Source organism: Caloenas nicobarica, chromosome 16 (assembly GCF_036013445.1).
Source record: "Caloenas nicobarica isolate bCalNic1 chromosome 16, bCalNic1.hap1, whole genome shotgun sequence".
In the NCBI taxonomy this organism is placed as follows: Eukaryota; Metazoa; Chordata; class Aves; order Columbiformes; family Columbidae; genus Caloenas; species Caloenas nicobarica.
The window spans coordinates 12,912,988-12,931,808 of NC_088260.1; the positions used below are offsets into that span (position 1 = coordinate 12,912,988).

At 54.9% G+C, this 18,821-nt stretch overlaps 1 protein-coding gene across 1 annotated transcript in view; it reads right to left on the reverse strand.

Moving 5' to 3' along the window:
• The window catches only part of KSR2 (kinase suppressor of ras 2), an 80,466-nt gene that overhangs the window by 55,282 nt on the left and 6,363 nt on the right, over window positions 1-18,821 (reverse strand). The window contains exons 2-4 of the mRNA XM_065646495.1: window positions 17,558-17,698; window positions 16,114-16,264; window positions 8,348-8,855 (exon numbers count right to left, since the gene is read on the reverse strand). Coding sequence (XP_065502567.1) covers window positions 8,348-8,855; window positions 16,114-16,264; window positions 17,558-17,698 — 800 coding nt within the window. The remainder of the gene's footprint in view (window positions 1-8,347; window positions 8,856-16,113; window positions 16,265-17,557; window positions 17,699-18,821) is intronic.

Below are 18,821 nucleotides of genomic sequence, written 5' to 3' on the forward strand. Positions count from 1 at the left end.
AAATAATAAAAATAAGGTTTAAATTTAAAATTTAGCCAAAACAGGTGAGCTGACCCCGCAGCTGACTGCACCAGACTATGTTTTATTCACCACTTTGCTCCTCTCCAGTACACTCCAATTTCAACGCAAGCGTTTCTTTTAAAGGAAGGGAAATAGGGTGGAAAAAAAAAGTAAAAATCCTCTCATCAGTATTTCAGTTCGCTCTCTGCAAAGGATTAAACATCGCTGCTGCCTGGCCTGAAGCGCACAGCCTCGGCCGGGATTCAGCCCAGAAGATTTATGGCCTTTTGACTGGCTTAATTGCACGATATTCTGTATTAAATCAGAGGAAGGAGAAGGTGAAGCGCTTCCCCCACGTCTTGGCAGCCTGCGAGTCCGGGCAGTCGCCTCCATCCTGAGCAAGCAGCATCCATGTGAAATGACAAAAAAAGGGGGCAAACCCCATATATTTCCTTTACATTTTTAAGGCATTAAAAGCTGCCAGTTCTCCTCCTTTCCTGCTGGGTTTCCCAACACTTCTACCAGAAAAAACCCCATAAAAATCCAGCTGACATCCCCAGCCAAGCAGAACGAGCACCCCCGAACCAACAGCCTTGGGGAGTCTGGACCAAAACCACTGCAGCTGGAGCCATCCCAGCCAGAAAAGGAGGCACCAGGTCACCTTTAATGCCCGAAAATGAACGTACAGCATCCACACTCACTGCCACCGCATGTACCTCCCCATGGGGCAAGGACGGCACCGGCTGCTTTAGCGTTCTCAGGGTTCGAGGCAAACACCCAGGTAAAGCCAGTGGATTATTTGAACTTGTCTGAACAGATGAAATTTCTTCATTATGCACCCAAGCTCTATGCAATACTAGCTCGATATTAAAAGAAAATATAGAGAATATCCACCAGCTGTTGCATTTATCCTCCTCATTACTGTAAGAGGCAACAAACCCCTCCCTCCCCCAGCCAGAGGAAAAGCAGGTTCTTCATATCAAAGCCTCGACAGTTAAATATTTATCCAAGTGCCTGTCCCCACTTCCCTGGATGGCTGAATTTTAAGGTTCAAGTCTTACTGATCTATTATTCCCTTTTCACAGCACAAAGCGTAACTTTTTATTACAGCTGCAAATTATAAAGCTAGGAAATTCTTTGAAGGGAGCTGGAGCCAAAGAGGTTGGGGTTTTTTTCTCTTCCCGGGACTCGCGCACCGAGGAGCTGGGGCAGCGGGAGGGCAGCAGGGACGATGCTGGAGCGGACACAGGCTGCCTGCAAGGAGCTGGAGGAGCTAATTGCCAGGATCCTGAAGCAGGTCCTGTTTCTCATTAAACCTCTTCTGTTTTCTTCGTTTCCACCGTGACATTTCTTTGAGGGACACACAAGGGCAGGCGGAGATGAGCACCACCAGCTGTGGCCAACCAGCCATGGTGAGGTTGAGTGTCCCTTTTTCGGAGCCCCTTCCACAGGGGTTCAGACCTGGGGTGTCCCTTGTTTGCACCCAGACGAGTGGGTTTCTCCAACTCCAGGTGATACAATCTCAGCCGGGCCGGCCAACTCCAGGGGTTTTTTTCCTCCACCAAATCAGAGAGTCACAGAAGGGTTTGTGTTGCAGGGCCCTCCCCAGCTCCCCCAGTGCCCCCCCTGCCACGAGCAGGGACATCTGCACCAGCTCAGGTTGCTCAGAGCCCCGTCCAGCCTGGCCTGGGATGTCTCCAGGGATGGTTCAGCCACCACCTCTCTGGCCAACCTGGGACAGGCTCTCCCCACCCTCAGGGGCAGCAATTTCTTCCTCATGTCCATCCTCAATCTCCCTCCTTTAGTATAAAACCATCACCCCTTGTCCTATCACAACAGGCCCTGCTCAAAAGTCTGTCCCCATCTTTCTTATCAGCCTTTAAGTACAGCAAGGCCACACTAAGGTCTCCCCAGAACCTTCTCTTCTCCAGCTGAACAGCCCAACTCTCTCAGCCTGTCCTCCCAGCAGAGGAATGTGTGTGCTGAAGACCACAGAGCTTTCCATTGCTGTAAGACCCCAGTTCCCAGCCACCATCACCTCCATGCTTGCAAAACCCAACTAAGAAAAGGGATGTAATCAGCTCGAGCACCTTCCTACACCGCTTGCATTAACACGAGAAGAGCAGCACACAGCATGGCCCAAGCACCTGTGACCACATCCAGACCTGGTTTTGGGAGACAATTCTCAAAAAATTACACCACCAGAGGGAAAAGCATGGACAGCCTATGGCCGGAAAGCCCTGTGGAGAAGGTTCATTACCCTAATTACAGCTCTGCAAACCTGTCCGCTCCGAAGAGACTTGGGACAATTTCTCTCTGTGGCTGCCCCTGCATCTGAGGATGCTGATGCATGGTGGGCTTGGGCAGCTCTTGAATTGACAAGGAGAATCCAGAGCAGCCTCATGACTTTTTGGGAAGCCTGCCCTCCCTGCCTTGTTGGTTTTCATTTTGGTATTGCTAAGGAAGCCACCAGACCGCTTGGCCAACCCATCACCTGCTTGGCCAACCCATCACCCGCTTGGGCACTGGGCTGGCCACAGCAGTGGGTCAGTGTAGGCTTGCAGAATGGTGATGGAAGGTGCTCACCAACCTCGTGGGCCACAAAGAAGAGGACAGAGGAGCTGCCTCATGTCTTTGCTGTAAAGCTACAGCTGGACGAGAGCAATGAGAAGAGCTCACGCATGTCCCCCTGCTTGTATCATGACCAACAGTGGTTAATCCATCTCCTGGTCACCACCGTGGGATGTTGCCCTTGCCGTGCCCTTCCTTCCCACGTGGACACCATGGAGGCAGCACATCAGGCAGAGGTGCCAGCAGCAGAAGAGCTCTGCCACCTCTCACCCCCCGCCCCGAGCCATTAATCCTTATCTAAATTCATCATCACGCTCTTGGTTTCCAAAGTGGCGCAAGGAGGCTCAACTTCTCATTAAAGGACACGGTGAGAAGTTTCTCCTCCAAGCATGTTAAAGCTCCTGCTCCTCTTGATGGAATACCACAGCAGTAATTAACATTAATGACATACCTAAGGAGAACCGCAGCCCAGAGCACTGGGATAATTGCAGCAGAGAGCCAGTTTGTTACGGAGGCAACCCATCACTGTCAAGACACGGCGTGCAGTCCATACTTTGAGAGAAATGGAGACAATCCAGGACCTGCGCAAAACTCCACAGCCCTGACTCACCACCAAAGGCACCAAGATTAATCAGAAAGATTATTTGGAAGCACAGGGGGAGATGCTGTTCATTTTGCTCTCCAAATCCCCACACTTCAACGCTCTCCCCCTTGCAGAAGGACCGGGCTGGTCTCTACATTTTCAGCCACCATACAGGATGAACAACACAACACTGCAGATGGATTATTTGCACACGTTGGTAGTGTCCTGCTGCATCCACCTGCTCTGCAAACATCAATCTCTTGCTGATCCCCAATGCCAAGAGCCCACCTGCCTTTCCAAGCCTGGGAAATGTCAGAGACACACCAGACACAAGAGCCACCTTGAGGTCACTCTTTCGAATCTGGCCCATGCGGAATATCAGATAATTGATCTACCTGGTAGAAGTGTTGATTGGAATTGATACAAGGGAAAACATCGTTATCATAAAGGTTGCAGAGCAGCAGAATAAATGATCTATCACTCAGTAGCATTTAAGACCAGCTTAGATTACTAACTCTGATGGACAGCCTAGCCACAGGCTGCTCGGTGTGGCGGGGTCAATGGAGAAGACCTGTGGTCCTACATTTCTGCAAGTCTATGATTCATTCGCTGTTCCACTGCCTAGATGCCCCAAGTAGGGTCCTACACTAGACTTGGTCAAGTGTCGCAGGAGATACCCTGTTCTCAGGGGTTTCTCTGTTACGTGGGATGGAAAAAAACAACCCCACAACAGAGAAAGTATCAAGTTTGAGTTGCTTCAGAGTTGGAAATAAGGGAAAAGGAGAAAACGGCTACGTGCCCTATCGCCAGATCAGATGTGAACTTCACACCTGACTTCATCTGTGCAGGATATCCTCCTCCCGATTTTGAAAAACAGCACCAAAAAACAACCTCAACTAGGCCAAAGGCAAGGAAGGTGAAGCTTTGGATAACCAGCCCTTTCTACCAGAACACCTAACCCTATCTGCATCCAAGCCTCGAATGTAATTGTAACGATACTGGAAAAGGAGATTTCAACAAAAACTTACCCAAAATAAAGCTGCTTTGAGCTGGAGAAGCCTCCTCCCAGCCCAGATCTGACCTAGGCACACCACAAAAACCTCTCCAGCAGCTGCTTCACATCAGCCCTCGGGAGATTTCAGCATTTCCTCGGGGCTCAGCTCCATCAGGTCACGCTGCCTTAATCCACCATCGCCACGCTCTGATCCTCCCTCCCCAGCTGCTTGCCGGAGGTTATTCTCTGAAGGCCATGGAGTTCGCAAATTTGGCCAGACACTGGAGGGGCAAAAAGGAATCACAACTGGGAAGCGGATGAGGTTTTGGGCTCCGCTCCCCTTTACATGGGTCTAAGGATGAAGACCACCCAACCATCGCTTTGGGGAAGGACACCCCAAGGCAGATCTTGCTTCTGGAGAACTATTTCATACACGCTCTTCCAAGGGTTAACCCAGAGTTGAGCTCCCTCTTAACTAGCTTGACTTTTGTTCCCCAACTAATGTATTTTTAAGACCTTTCACGTAGAGTTTGTTTTTTTTCCCTGACTTCTTGCTGATGAATAATCATTAACTATCCATGAAAGATTCAAATGGCCCGTGGAATTCATGAGGTATTAAATGGGCATTATATTATCAGCCACTCTAAATGTTTTGTTTCCGTTTCAGGACCATTCATGAGATGTTTATGGATTGTGGATTTATGGAAGCCAGGGGATCTTTTTAGGAGTAATGTTCCGTACCCCAGAGTTACGGTCAGTAGCTGGAGGCTCCATGCAGGAAATTCTGAGGCTGTAAGCTCAAAAAATTTAACCCCCGCTTCAGAAGGTCTTGGCATACAAAAAACAATGGATTAAGCCCTAGAAATAAGCTCCAAAACATAAAACGCAAGCAAACTTACGGGCTGTCATCAAGAGCCAAGTGGTAGGCGGTGGCCTTGCTCCAGAGAGGACCCGGTCACTGCTACTGCTCTCCTAAATATATGATGGTGTTTTATTTTTGCGCCTGCACTGAGATGGGAAAAATATGTGGGGGCAGCCCTGCAGCACCCCAACATCTTCCCTCCATCAATCCTGACCCGCAGCTCATGAGGAGAGAGGTTTTTTTGCTTTTGCCAAGGGCATCCTCGGCTCCCCAGAGCACATTCCACCCATCCAGAGATGGGAAACTGCAGGTGAGGAGATAAATCAGCCCAAGGGACACCACATTGGGAAGATTTTGAACGGGTCCCACCAAAGAGTAGTCTGCGAAGAGGCAGTATGGGGGTAAATCTCGACCCAAAAATTGACCCAGGAGATCCCAGCCAGCACTTGGTGTCCCCAGCGGTGTCCCCAAACTATTGGCTCTCCAGGTCTAGCACGTCTTGCCACACTGGGATGCAAAACAGGGAACAGAAAGCCATGATTCAAAGCAAACCAAGAGCCCCCTGGCACATCTAAAACCAAAAGGGGATGACCAGAGAAGGCTCGAAATAATTTTTCGGGGATGAGCACCATGCCATGGTTAAGAGGAAACCTCCCTCCTGCAGAGAGCACAGGGGACTCAGACACTGCAGAAGTTACAACACTAGGAAAAAAAATACCAAAACCCTACAATACATGAGCATTGCATGGACATGGCCATAAAATAAGAATTAGCTGATAACAGCCCCGAAAAGCCACTTTTTCTCCATGCCAGGCAAAGCATTTGCCACCTCATCCAGGCTAATAAACAGCTAAAACTTCAACACGCCTCTGCTAGAAAAAGAGAGGAAAAAAGAGGAAGCTGCCTCTTTAATGTACTAATTACTATCCCGAAACACTAATGGGATTAGCAAGCAGGATTTATTGGTTGCCTCCTGAAAAATCATTAAGTGCCATTAGAGAAAATTAACCTCCCCAGTTCTCCGATCGGCTTTCGGGAGCCTGGATCCTTCTGCATCGGCACGATGAACCCCGGTAGGGCGCTAGCACAACAGAGCCCTGTTAAATCGGCTCTTTCTTTTCTCTAGTAATTCACTAATCACGAATTAAAGTTGCTCAGCACCGCCAGGATGGGGAGAACCAGAGATGCTGGGCAAACTGGATGTGGTTGGGCAGGGACTGAAGGAAGGCAGAGGGCGATGGAGGAAGAGGGAACGTGATCGTTCATGCAAACCCTGTTTGTGATTTCCTTCCCCACCCTTCCCTGCTCATTCCCTGTGCAGGAAAGTCGAGGCGTCCTGTCCCCAGAATCACTGGCCAAAGGGTTTTCTGGATTTGGGTCCAGACACCTGTGTCCAAACCTCATCCCGGTGTCAGGGTGACCTGGAACATGGGATGACCACATTGGGGATCAAATGGCTTGAGGGAACCACAGGTGGGCTTTGCCCTCAGCGAGACCTGCTCCATAAGCTGTGGATCCAGCTTGGATCAGCTGCTGAAATGCAAATAAAAGTGCAAGAGGAGCCGGGCTCCTTGTTTTGCTCCTGCAGACGTGGTGATGTTCACTGGGGATGGACCACTGTAAATATGACTTTCCTGTGCCGAAGCACGAGGGGGAGGGTGGCCTTAGAGGAATCATCGTCCAGCTGAAATAAATTAATTTCCAAAAGCTAAAAACCTTTAGAGAGTGAAAGCTCTCAGCCCAAGGGAGAACAACCACCACTCTCAGTTCATGTAACGACTGCAGCTCCGCGGCTGCCGCAGCGTTGGGGACACAAGGGGGAAAAAACTGACACCGCGATGCAGTGGCCACAGATACCTCTGCCACCCCAAACCCCCTCTGGTCCCCTCCTGCCCAAACAAGGGGACAGCAGGGTCTGGCAGGCAGGAGCACCCGGTGCAAGCAGTGGATTTTAACCCCGCATGTGCCCCAGCCGGAGCTGCCGGAGCATCACGGGGCCAGGCAGGAGGGTCTGTGCCACCGTGCCGCAGTACCCAGTGGTCCCCTGCTCCCACCACATCCCTCAGGGGACTCTGCCCGGGCTCCTGGCATGACCTGATTTCCAAAGAACCCCAAACTTGAGGACAAGCAGTGCAGTTTGTCCTGGGGCTGCTGTTTCAGACCCTGGCACGGACCAGCCGTGCTCCATCCCGATGCATCCTTGGGAAGAGATGATGCCCCAAGGTGGCCACGGTCCCCTCTGCCACCCCACGCCGAAGCAGCAGACTGGTTTTTTGAGCATGGCCACCAAAGGGGCCCAAAGGATGTGGAGAGGGAGGATTTTGTTGCCGGGAACCTGTTCCCTGCACAGCAGCAGCCTCTGCCGGCACCACAGCCGCAGAGCAAGAGCAGCGGGAAGGAGCCGAGGCACAACCAGGGACTGAAAAACCTTCTGCAAACACCAGCAAAGATGAAAAAGATATTGGGGAGGTCTCCAGAACATGAAGTGGTTTATCCCTAAGGCTTTATATATCGATATATCCATATTTCAGCCAAAGATGATTCTTTCCTACTCACTCTTGCATGCACTCACACCCACACGCAGCTCTTACCACAGAAGGGTTTGGGTTGAAGGGCCCTTCCCGGCTCCCCCAGTGCCCCCCCTGCCACGAGCAGGGACATCTGCACCAGCTCAGGTTGCTCAGAGCCCCGTCCAGCCTGGCCTGGGATGTCTCCAGGGATGGTTCAGCCACCACCTCTCTGGGTACCTGGGCCAGGCTCTCACCACCCTCAGAACCAACAATTTCTTCCTCGTGTCCAGCCTGAATCTCCCTCCTTTAGTTTAAAACCATCACCCTTTGCCCTATCACAACAGGCCCTGCTCAAAAGTCTGTCCCCATCTTTCTTATGGGCCCCTTTTAAGTACAGAAATGCCACAATAAGGTCTCCCCAGAGCTTCTCTTCTCCAGCTGAACACCCCAACTCTCTCAGCCTGTCCTCCCAGCAGAGCTGTTCCAGCCTCAGAGCATTTTTATGGCTCCTCTGGGTTGTGCATCCCCATTCTCCAGCTGCAAAATCCCACCACCCAGCCCACCCGTGCCACAATCCAGTATGTGGCGGCTTTGCCATCAGCAGCCCCAGCGCCCCTCGGTGCTCCCCACCCACCCCACACTCCCAAAATGAGGTCCCAGGGCTGCAAAGCACACACCATCCCAGCTGCCTGCTAGAGCCGCAAAGGGCTTTGCTACCTCAGAGCTCGAAAAAAATAGACACGGCGCCCTGACATATAGGGACCAAAGCACTTTTCCGAAGGAGCTGGGATGGGGTTCATCACCGGCATCCCGGGGCACCCACTTACTTGGGGGTGTGCGCCTCGTCCACGCGGTGACCCAGCTGGAACTCGTGGGATTTGCTGCGGTGCAGCGCGGTGAAACCGGGGATGAGGTGGATCAGTTTTCGCGACGAGGGCGGCGGCGTCCCGGGGGGCTTCAGTTTATTCCTCCGTCGTACCGGCGGCGTGCCGGGGGGTGTCATCGTGGTCACGATGTTGGGGGTACGCGGAGGGGTGTGGGCGGCGTGTCGCTGGCGCGGGGAGGGTGGCAGGGAGCGGTGGCCGGACTCCACGGGCGGGCACAGTCCTGGGTGGCCCTCCACGGTCAGCCGGTCCACGTGGGTGTACATGGGTCCGTGGGGCGAGCCCGCGTGGCAGTGATGCTGTCCCCCACACTTGGGCTGGAGCCTGGGGCTCTGCGAGGGGTGCATCCTGCCCCACGGCCCCGGCTCCACCTGGCACCCAGGGCTGTTCTCCTTCCCCGGCTCCGCCGTGGGCCACTGGATGATCCAGTCCTGCTTGGAGAGGCTCCCACCTGTGACAGAGGACACAGACACGGCCATGTGGTGTGGCAGAAGGCACGTGGTGCCCACCCAGCACCGCATCCCCACCTGAAATGCCAGCAAGGAGCTTCTCGGCATTATAGAATCACAGAATTGTTTTGGTTGGAAAAGCCCCTCAAGATCATCGAGTCCAACCATTCCCCCAGCCCTGGCACTGCCCCATGTCCCTGAGAACCTCATGTCCGTCTGTCCAACCCCTCCAGGGATGGTGACTCCAGCACTGCCCTGGGCAGCCTGTTCCAATGCCCCACAGCCCTTTGGGGAAGAAATTGTTCCCCACATCCAACCTCAACCTCCCCTGGCGCAACCTGAGGCCGTTTCCTCTGGTCCTGGCGCTTGTTCCTGGGGAGCAGAGCCCGACCCCCCCTGGCTCCAAGCTCCTTTCAGGCAGGTCAGAGATCAGAAGGTCTCCCCTCAGCTCCTGTTCTCCAGCTGAACCCCCAGCTCCCTCAGCCGCTCCCATCACACTTGTGCTCCAGCCCCTCACCAGCTCCGTTCCCTTCTCTGAACTCGCTCCAGCACCTCAAGGCCTTTCTTGGCATGAGGGGCCCAAAACTGCCCCCAGGATTCGCGGTTTTTCCTCCCCAGAGCCCAGCACAGGCCGGTCACTGCCCTGGGCCTGCTGGCCACACCAGTGCTGGTACCAGCCAGGACGCTGGTGGCCTCTTGGCCACACGCTGGCTCACGTTCAGCCGCTGTCACCAACACCCCCAGGGCCTTTCTCACCAGGCAGATTATGCACGTGCAAAGCCAAGCGAGCGCTTTGCCAGGTGCATGAAGGCGAGGGGCTGTAATTAAGCAGGACTCCTCTCCGCTTCTAATTATCCATGTCCACCAGCAAAGGGCTGTCAGCAGCAACTGCAGAGCACCCAAGTGATGGACCCGATTCCAGGTCCCTTCACCAACTCCTTTTGATCACCTCCACTAAGAATAACAACATTAAATCACAATATCGTTATTTTAAAAAGCCTCCTCCATCCATATTTTGATTATTAATTGCCTGGCCCCTTCTCTTCCTCAGACTTTTCAAGGGGAACGTTTTATTTCAAGCTCCAGAGGAAAAGCAAAGGAGGAAAGGGCTTTGGAAATGAAAGCTGTAGGATTGGATTGAGGAAAAAAAAAAAAGATCAGGGGGAAAGGGAGATGAGGAGTTGTCTTGAATCGTTCTCCCAAAGCAGAAAATAAAAATGAAGTTAAAAATTAAAAAAAATATATTAAAACAACATTAAAAAAACATCAAGTCCTATTCAACTGCTTTTAGAGCGGCTTCTCAGCTGCCACAAAAGGGCCTTCAGGCCAGCAAGAAGCTCATAAAAAGTGAACGCTCTTCCTCATATTTTAATTAAGGAAAAGAGTCCTGCTGCAGGAAAGCCTCTCCTGGCTGAAGCCACCAGGATGCTGCTACGTCTCCAAAGTCACCGCACAAGCCCCCACCTGCCCAAAACAGCCCAACCCAAGCGGGGACACGGCAGGTGACAGATTGGAGCGTGTCGCCAGGTGTCACCCCCACCCAAAACACAGCCCTGCACGGGGACGCGCCACCTCCAGCAAGGCCACCCCATCTGCAGGAGGTGACAGGGCAGGGGCTCAGCCCAGTGCTGGGCCACCTCCTGCTGCCACCCGTCCCCAAGGCCACCGCAGCTGCTGGCACTCGGTGTCACACACTGGTCTGAGGGGACAGGCAGAGGTGACAGGGGACAACGCCACAAATCAAACCCTCCCACAAGCCACCGACCCCTCCGGTTAATTAACCCACACCTGGGGATTTGCAAATCAACGTGCACGTGTGCAAATCAAGGCGCTCCCCCGTTGGTTGCTCGGCGCGCATAGATTTACATAACTCAAAAGCGCCCGGATGCTGCGCGGCCGGTAGCATCCCCATGCTCCCACCCCTGCAGTAATTAGCGGGAGTTAACGAAGAAGAAGAGCCAAGGCTGCTGCCCACGACCTGCAGCGTCGCGGTTGCCACGTCCCCATCGACGCTGGGCTGCGTCCTAACGCGGCCGAGAGAGCACCGGAGAGTAAAAATAACCCGTCCTGGGGCCGGTGGGCGCGTCAGGGCTAAAAATACCCTGGAGAAGCCAGGGAAACGTATTTTCAACACGCGGCTGCAGGTAGTGGGCACTCTGCTTGATGAGATACGCTTCAACCAAGAATGCGCTTGAAAGGAAAAAAAAAATAACAAAGAAAAATCCCCAAGCTCTTCTTTCTGCAAAGCGTGTTAAACGCTTTTGGATTCCGGTCCCTCCCGGGGCTCCGCGGGTGCTGCCGCTCCGCCAGAGCCGATTCCCGGGTGGAAAAGCAAAGGAAGATCTTGCACAACAGCAAAGTCCCCTTTGCACGGTTTTCCCCAAGCTCCCCCTGCCTCGACGGTGCTGCAAGGCTGCCTGTTCGCTCCTAAAAGCCTGTTTGTTTTGTTTTGCTATCAATTATTAATTGCATGTTGCTACAAGCATCAAGCCCCCTCCGACCCCAGGAGCCACCTCTCCCCTCCTGGCTGGACAAAGGGGAGATGCTCCCCTTGGCCAAATTTGGTTTTATTAATCCCCCTAGTGCTGCCGCTGCCTCCCCGCTCAGCTCAGCCTCCCTCACCCCACCATACTTTATTAGGGAAAAAACCTCTTTCTCAACTACTCCATTAAAATCAACAAGAAAACCAACTCCTGGGAGGAGAATGAGAAGAGTGCCCGCCATCGGGATGCAGCTCATAAATAGATGCAGAGGGATGGGATAATGTCACCAGAAAAGCTGTTTTTTCCCCCCTCTTCCAAAAGACAAATCGCAAGTTTTGCTTTGATTTCCTAAAACAAATTGGATGGGGACACCGGTCACCGGGAGGGACCAACTCCACGAACCCTTATGCTAGAGCAACTTTTAAATTTGTGCCAAATGAGGATGGTCACCACTCTTCTTTTTGGTTTCTCATCCCCCTGCCTGACCCCGCAGCGTCCCTGAGCCCCCGCAGCCTCCCAGGGCCAGGACGACTCATAAATATTCAGCTCCAGATCATTTTTCTCCCGCAGGACAGCTAATAACCTCCCGCATAACTCACTAGTCACACACCATCAACTCCTCAATCCACAGCGGCCACGCTCAGCTCTTACTTAATATTAAATTAATCCCACTTCGAGTTCCAAACTGACACCTTGGCTGCTAATAAAATACTGCTGCCAAGTGTGAGGTTTCACAGCCCAGAAAAATCCAATACAGACTTGTTAACACAATAAAGCAGGGGTTTAATAGAGGGTTGCCACTAGATTTGATAAATATAATATGGTTTTGGTTTATAAGATGCTCCGAGGCTTTCCCTGAATGCTCGGTTTGGGAAGGGGCTCCTTCCCCACCAAACCTCCTTCCTGGTAAAATCCATCACCATTTAAGCGATGAAACAGCATCTTGCTTCCTCCCCAGTCCCCATGCCCAGGCAGAATTGGCCTGGGAAATTAGATGTCTCTAATTAACAACTCAATAAATAAAGATTGATGGAAAAGGTTAATACTGTACCTCATTCCTGCTTTATTAATACTAATCTTGGCTTCTAGAAATCGACCACTATTGCACTCGCAAAGAAATTACATGATGTTTTAAAGAGGCAGCAACTTGTCCATTAATTAAGTTTCAGACTCAGACCATCTCTTGGTTTATTATAAAGGAGATAAAACGGAAATAAAAAGCCACGTCCATCGCAGCGTAGTACAGCTGGGGTTCCTTCTGGAGGGAAGGACAACCCAGTGGACAACCCAACGGACTCAAGATCCCAGCACCGCATCCCAAGGGAGCATCGCTGCCATGCCAGGATGCTTCCCAGCACCCAGCCAGCTCCTCGGGGTGGTATAAACCTCCTGGACCCACCACCCAGGTGGAACGTGGCTCCTGGGGGCTGCAAGGACCAAGGCAACAAAACTGGTAGGTAATTCCAAAAACCCTCAATGGAGGGTTGGTGATGTGTCCAACAGAGCCACAGAGGACAAGGGGACATGGAGGGGACACACACCAGGTTTGACATGAGCCAGGTCAGCTCTCAAAGCCCATGTAGACCTTCCTCGTCCAAGCTTGCATGGATGGGAAGGCTGGTGGCCGGTCGCTGAGATGTGGAGCCAACCAGCGGCTCAGGATCTGGAGGGATGGAGGGATGGAGGGATGGAGGGATGGAGGGATGGAGGGATGGAGGGATGGAGGGATGGAGGGATGGAGGGATGGAGGGATGGAGGGATGGAGGGATGGAGGGATGGAGGGATGGAGGGATGGAGGGATGGAGGACAGCATTGCCTTAGCACACTCCAGATGGGAGAGCTCCAGCCCCACCACTGCTCAGTCTCACCTGTCCCCAACACACAGAAGGACGTTGCCAACGTACTCAGAATGCTGTTCTGCCAGTTCACCATCCCCACACCCCACCAAAACGCCATCTGGACCATGGTGCCTTTCAGATCATCTGCTTCCACCTCCCAACCGCAGCCCAGGGCAGCCAACAAGCATCTCATCCTGACCCAGAGGTACCACTGCTGGTGTCCCCCCCACAGCAGAGGGGCGGGGGCTGCGCCCCGCCTCTCCCAGGGGCCAAAAAGGGAGAAAACTGCTGAGACAGGGCCATTTGACCTGGCAAAGGCTCTGCCAAGCGCAGAGGCAGGAGACAAGGGGACCAGCCTGCATGGAGCTTTCTGCACCCCAGTCCTTTGGAAATTCAGGGGGATTTGGTCTTCTCCACTGCCCGGGGAGCTCCTGAATCCCTCTGGTCTGGCAGGGGCTCCGCCGTGCCCCAAGCTGGCTGTCCACTGTCCCCAGTGTTTGTGCCGTCCATCAGATGATGTGCCTGGGGTTTCTCCAGCAGCACACACGGACAGTGCAGGCACAGAAGGGACGTGTGCCGGTTGGCAACACCAGGGACTGTTGCAATGCAGAGCCCAAGTATCCAGCCCTGGCGGAGCAGGAACGGCCACTGCAGCATCTCTGCAACACCAGAAGGATGAAACAGCAGCCCCCGCCGCACAGTCCAGCCCACAGCCCCCCCAGCAGCAACACGATGATGGATGGAGTGAGATGGAGCACGGGGGAAGGCAAACGCACACAGCACCCGGCTAGCAGCAAACTCCCCGCCACGGGGACCCAACGGGCCACCGAGTCCCACCCCGCAGGAGGGCTGGCAGCCCCATCACCTGCCTCATTAAAAAGCAAATCGAGCAGCGAGCATCCTGCTTCCCCCCCGGGTACTCCCCCATCTCTGCCAGCCAGAAACCACCGGAGGAGCAGAAGATGTTACAGCATCTTCACTGCAGCTGCTGAGCCAAAGGCTCATGTGGATTTTTCCAAAGTACAAATCCCACCGGGGCGCAGGGGAATTCCCTCGGCTGAGCGAGCAGAGGGCTGAGGGCGATGCAGGGGCCGGGCTGAGCCAACACAACCAGTAAAGCAGCATTTGTTTGCAGCTGGCTTTAAAAGTCAAAGGTGTTTAAACAAAGAGCAGGTCGAGAGCCTTCCCTGGGCTCCGGGGGAGGCAGCGCCATCCTTCCTCAAATAGCGGAGAGACTTAGTGAAAATGCCAAAGGTAAGGAGGGCAGGAGCACAGGCAGGAGCTGGATTTCGGGAGTTAAAGAGCACGGGGGAGTTGTGCTCTGTGGGAAATGTCAAGTGGGGTTCAGCTGCCCCCCCTTGCTGCTGCATCCAGCCTGGCGGCTGCACACAGTGGTGGGGACCCTCTGCCACCGGCTGCCGTCACCACACCGTGTCGCACCACGTGGGAAGCCCAGAGAAGCCACAGTGACCACAATGGGTGGATGAGGGTGAGACCCGCCCCCAGGGCAGGAGCCTGGGACCCCCAGCCTGATCCGTAGCACATCAAGCAACAGTAATGCAGGGACACTGCCAGTCCCCAAAAGCTGCCACTCGTTGAAACCACGTCACAGCACCCTCCTCACTGCCAGCCCTTCCCCAGGGCTGCTCTGGACCCAGCCAAAAACCCAGCAGCTACATCCCAGCAGGGTGCACCCCCATTTCTCCCACTCCTGGCATGCAGCTACATTAAAGGAGCCCCTTCAGAGGGGACAGGAGCCTGGGGTCCCCAAACCCCAGTGTCTGGCAGGACTGGGGTCCTCCTAGAGCAGGATCCTGCCTGACCAGTGCTCCCAGTACAGACCATGGCTAAACCAGTGCTCTACCATCCCCACAGGGCAGGACCAGGAAGGGACCCCTTGGGAACAGGACAGCGAGTGGTTTAGATTGTGAGGGGCATTTCACTGTCCCCTCAAAACTGCTCTGAAAGGGAATGACCCCCCCACCTTGCTGCTGCACCCCTGTGCACCAACACACCGGTTCAGCAATGCCATCCATGGGGAAGAGCCATGCCGGGGGGCTACGGTCCCTATCGCATGTGGGGACATGCTGGGCCTCTCCTTGGGGGCAGGAACGCATAGAGAAGAGCCCCCCAACTCTTGGACCAACAGCAGCCATGGGAAGGAGCCCCCAGTCCCAGGACACAGCACCCAGCAAGGCTCAGCTGGGCTGGGACAAGGTGCCACCAGGAGAGCCGGATCCTGCACAGCCACCCGCTGCGTTGCTCCCCCCTTCCCTGAGCCCCCCCCAGCCCCGTTCCGGGCTGCAAGTGCAGATCCAGGCAGAACATCTTCCGCTTCGTGCAGCTGCCTCTGCAGCGCGGAGCTCTGCTGCCACCGCCCGGGGACCCAACCGCCCAGCACCCGGGGCCACCAGCATCCCCGGGGCCACCAGCATCCCCCGGGCTGGCACTCATAGCCCCACCGCCAGGGAAAGGGGGAGCAGGGCTTGTGCACACCCTGGGGTTTAGGGGATGGGGGTGCAGCCAGGTGGGAAGTCACGCTGAGTCTTGGGGCTTTTCTTCCCCCCAAATCTGCTGGGAGGGAGCAAAGCGGGGTTTGGGGGACTCTGTGAGAAATGCTGCCCCCTCCTCAGGTAAAGCCTCTCTGCAGAGAACTAACAGCTCATCACAGCCCAGAGAAGCAGAGAACTAACAGCTCATCACAGCCCAGAGAAGCGAGCTCCTTACATGCTCCCAAACCACAGGGATGCACCAGAGCCAAGCTGCCCCCATGAGCAGCAGGTACCCACTCATCACCCAGGGATGCAGGAGCTCTGCAACCCACAGAGAAGACTTTGCAAATGCCCCCAATGCATTAGAGCCACGCTGCCAGTGTCACCACAGCAGGACTGCGCCACCCAAGGGGACCTGGCTGGTGGGGACAAGGCTGCCCAACTCACCGGACTTGTGGACGCTGCGGAGGCAGGAGAGGGAGGCGTTCAGGCGGGCACACTCCTCGCTGTTGGCCCCAAACTTCTCCACGGTGGCACAGACTTGGTCATCGGTCATGTCCAGCAGCTCCTCCAGGCTCAGCTGCCCGGGGGTGATTTCCTGATGGGGGCAGGAAGAAAATCATCCTGGAGCGTCCCCTAAACCAGCACTTCAGGGCACACGTGAGAATCTGTCCCCTCTTGCTGCCCCATTTGGGTCACAGACCCAAAAGCATTCATTTTCCATCCAAATGCACATGAAAACCCAGAGGGCATAACCAAAACCTTGGCTTTATCACAAGATTTTGCACAGTCTCGGGCATAGAATCATTTTGGTTGGAAAAGCCCCTCAAGATCAAGAGTCCAACCGTTCCCCAGCCCTGGCACTGCCCCATGTCCCTGAGAACCTCATGTCCGTCTGTCCAACCCCTCCAGGGATGGTGACTCCAGCACTGCCCTGGGCAGCCTGTTCCAGTGCCCCACAGCCCTTTGGGGAAGAAATTGTTCCCAAGATCCAGACCCAGCTCTGGGACATGTGGGAGCATCACCAGAACCTGTCGCTGCTCTGAGGACACAGGGGGACCCGCAGCTTTGGCACAGCCTTTCCTCTTCCCCAGAGGGCGGTTACGGGGGCACCTCAGGGTGCCACCCCCTGCTGCACCCATCATCTGCAGGAGCCCAGGACGTGGCAGAGGGACCTGCTGTGACACCACCATGCTGTGACAGGGACATGGGGAACCCCCGCCGTGAGGGACAGCACCCATGTCCTTCACTGGCAATGGCAATGGCGTGTCCTCACTAGTGGGTGGGGGATAGCTGGGGGGTGAGCCTGGCCAGGATGTCACACCACAGGCTTGCAGCATCTTTCCATCTGGTGAAACAACCTGGTCATAGAATCACAGATGGTTTGTGTTGAAGGGACGTTCCCAGCTCCCCCAGTGCCCCCCCTGCCATGAGCAGGGACATCTGCACCAGCTCAGGTTGCTCAGAGCCCCGTCCAGCCTGGCCTGGGATGTCTCCAGGGATGGTTCAGCCACCACCTCTCTGGCCAACCTGGGACAGTGTTTTACCTTTATGCCTTCCCCGTGCACCTCTGGTAGGGAAGTTTTATTCCTTAAGAGTCTCCAGATACAGGACCCCCACCCAAGCCCCCCAAAACCAGAGCTGGCAGCAGCATCAGGGCTAACTTTTGCCACAGGCAGCCTGGCCTTGGATGTCTCCAGGGATGGTCCCTCTGCTCTGATCACCCACCCCATTCCCCACAACCAAACACACAGCTTCAAGCCAGTCTCCATCTCAAAAAAAACTGCCCCCTTACCTAATTTTGCTCAAAGATCCCACAAAACTCTGGGCAAAACACTACCAAGGACATTCGGCCTGTCCCGTACCCGCACAGCCGACTCCCAGCCCTCACCTCCATCACCTCCTTGCGCATGTCAACGATGCGGAACCAGTGCAGGAGCTGGGGAAAACCCTCCAGCTTGGCGTTGCGCTCCTGCAAGGCCACCTTCCTCTTGCAGGACAGCTGCCGGCTGAAGTACTTGACCAGTTTGCTCTGGAAGAGAAGACGAAAGCCCCGTGGGACCTCCCTGTCATCACCCCCCCACCCCGCACACCCCAAATCCCCAGGGCACCCGCAGCTCCCCCTGCCCCCAAAAAACACTACCCCCCCCTTACCTGTTGCTGAGCTTCTGTGCTCATTTGGCATCGAGCTGGGTGTGCAAAGGCATTCCCCCTCCCTCCAAAAAAAGCCCTTTCTCAGCTCCTTTATGGGGATAAACCCTGTGGGCTTCTGCTCTGGCATCTTTCTCGGTGGATGGACAGACGTCAGTCCTGTCACCCCATGGTGGGTGGATGAGGAGAGAGGACAGGGGACATAGGGCCATCACCCCTGCCACCGCAAGGACCCCACAGGGCGAGGACAGGGGACGCAGGGCCATCACCACTGCCACCCCATGGAGAGAGGACAGGGGACATAGGGCCATCACCCCTGCCACCGCAAGGACCCCACAGGGAGAGGACAGGGGACACAGGGACATCAACCCCATCACTCCATGGAGAGAGGACAGGGGACGCAGGGCCATCACCCCTGCCACCCCATGGAGAGAGGACAGGGGACGCAGGGCCATCACCACTGCCACCCCATGGAGAGAGGACAGGGGACACAGGGCCATCACCCCTGCCACCCCATGGAGAGAGGACAGGGGACGCAGGGCCATCACCCCTCCCACATACCAACACAAACACGAGCCCCCTAAGGACAAGCTCCCCTCTCTTACACCCAGGCTCGGTGCAAAGGGACCCCCTTGAGCATCCCCCATTTGGGGACACAGCAGTGTCACACAGTGCCAGGGCTGGCACATGGGTGTTTGCTCCTTATCATCCCCCCACCAGCCCACGACCCCCCCAGCCCTCCTTCCTCCCGCTGCTCCTCATCATCACAACCAGAGCCACCGACCCCGCTTTGCTCAGCCACGGCCTGACCGTCCCCCGCAAAGGCCAAAGACACCAAGTGAGCAACCGCAGCCCGAGAGCTCCCAAAATAAAGACACGGAGCGCCTGGCCTCCTTTCGCAGAAATATAGAGCAGAGCCCAGCTCGCTGGAAACCCGCTGGGATTTCCCGTTTTTCCAGCTGGGTGATTCCCCGCTGCCGGCAGCGCTAGATGGTGCTGTGCCC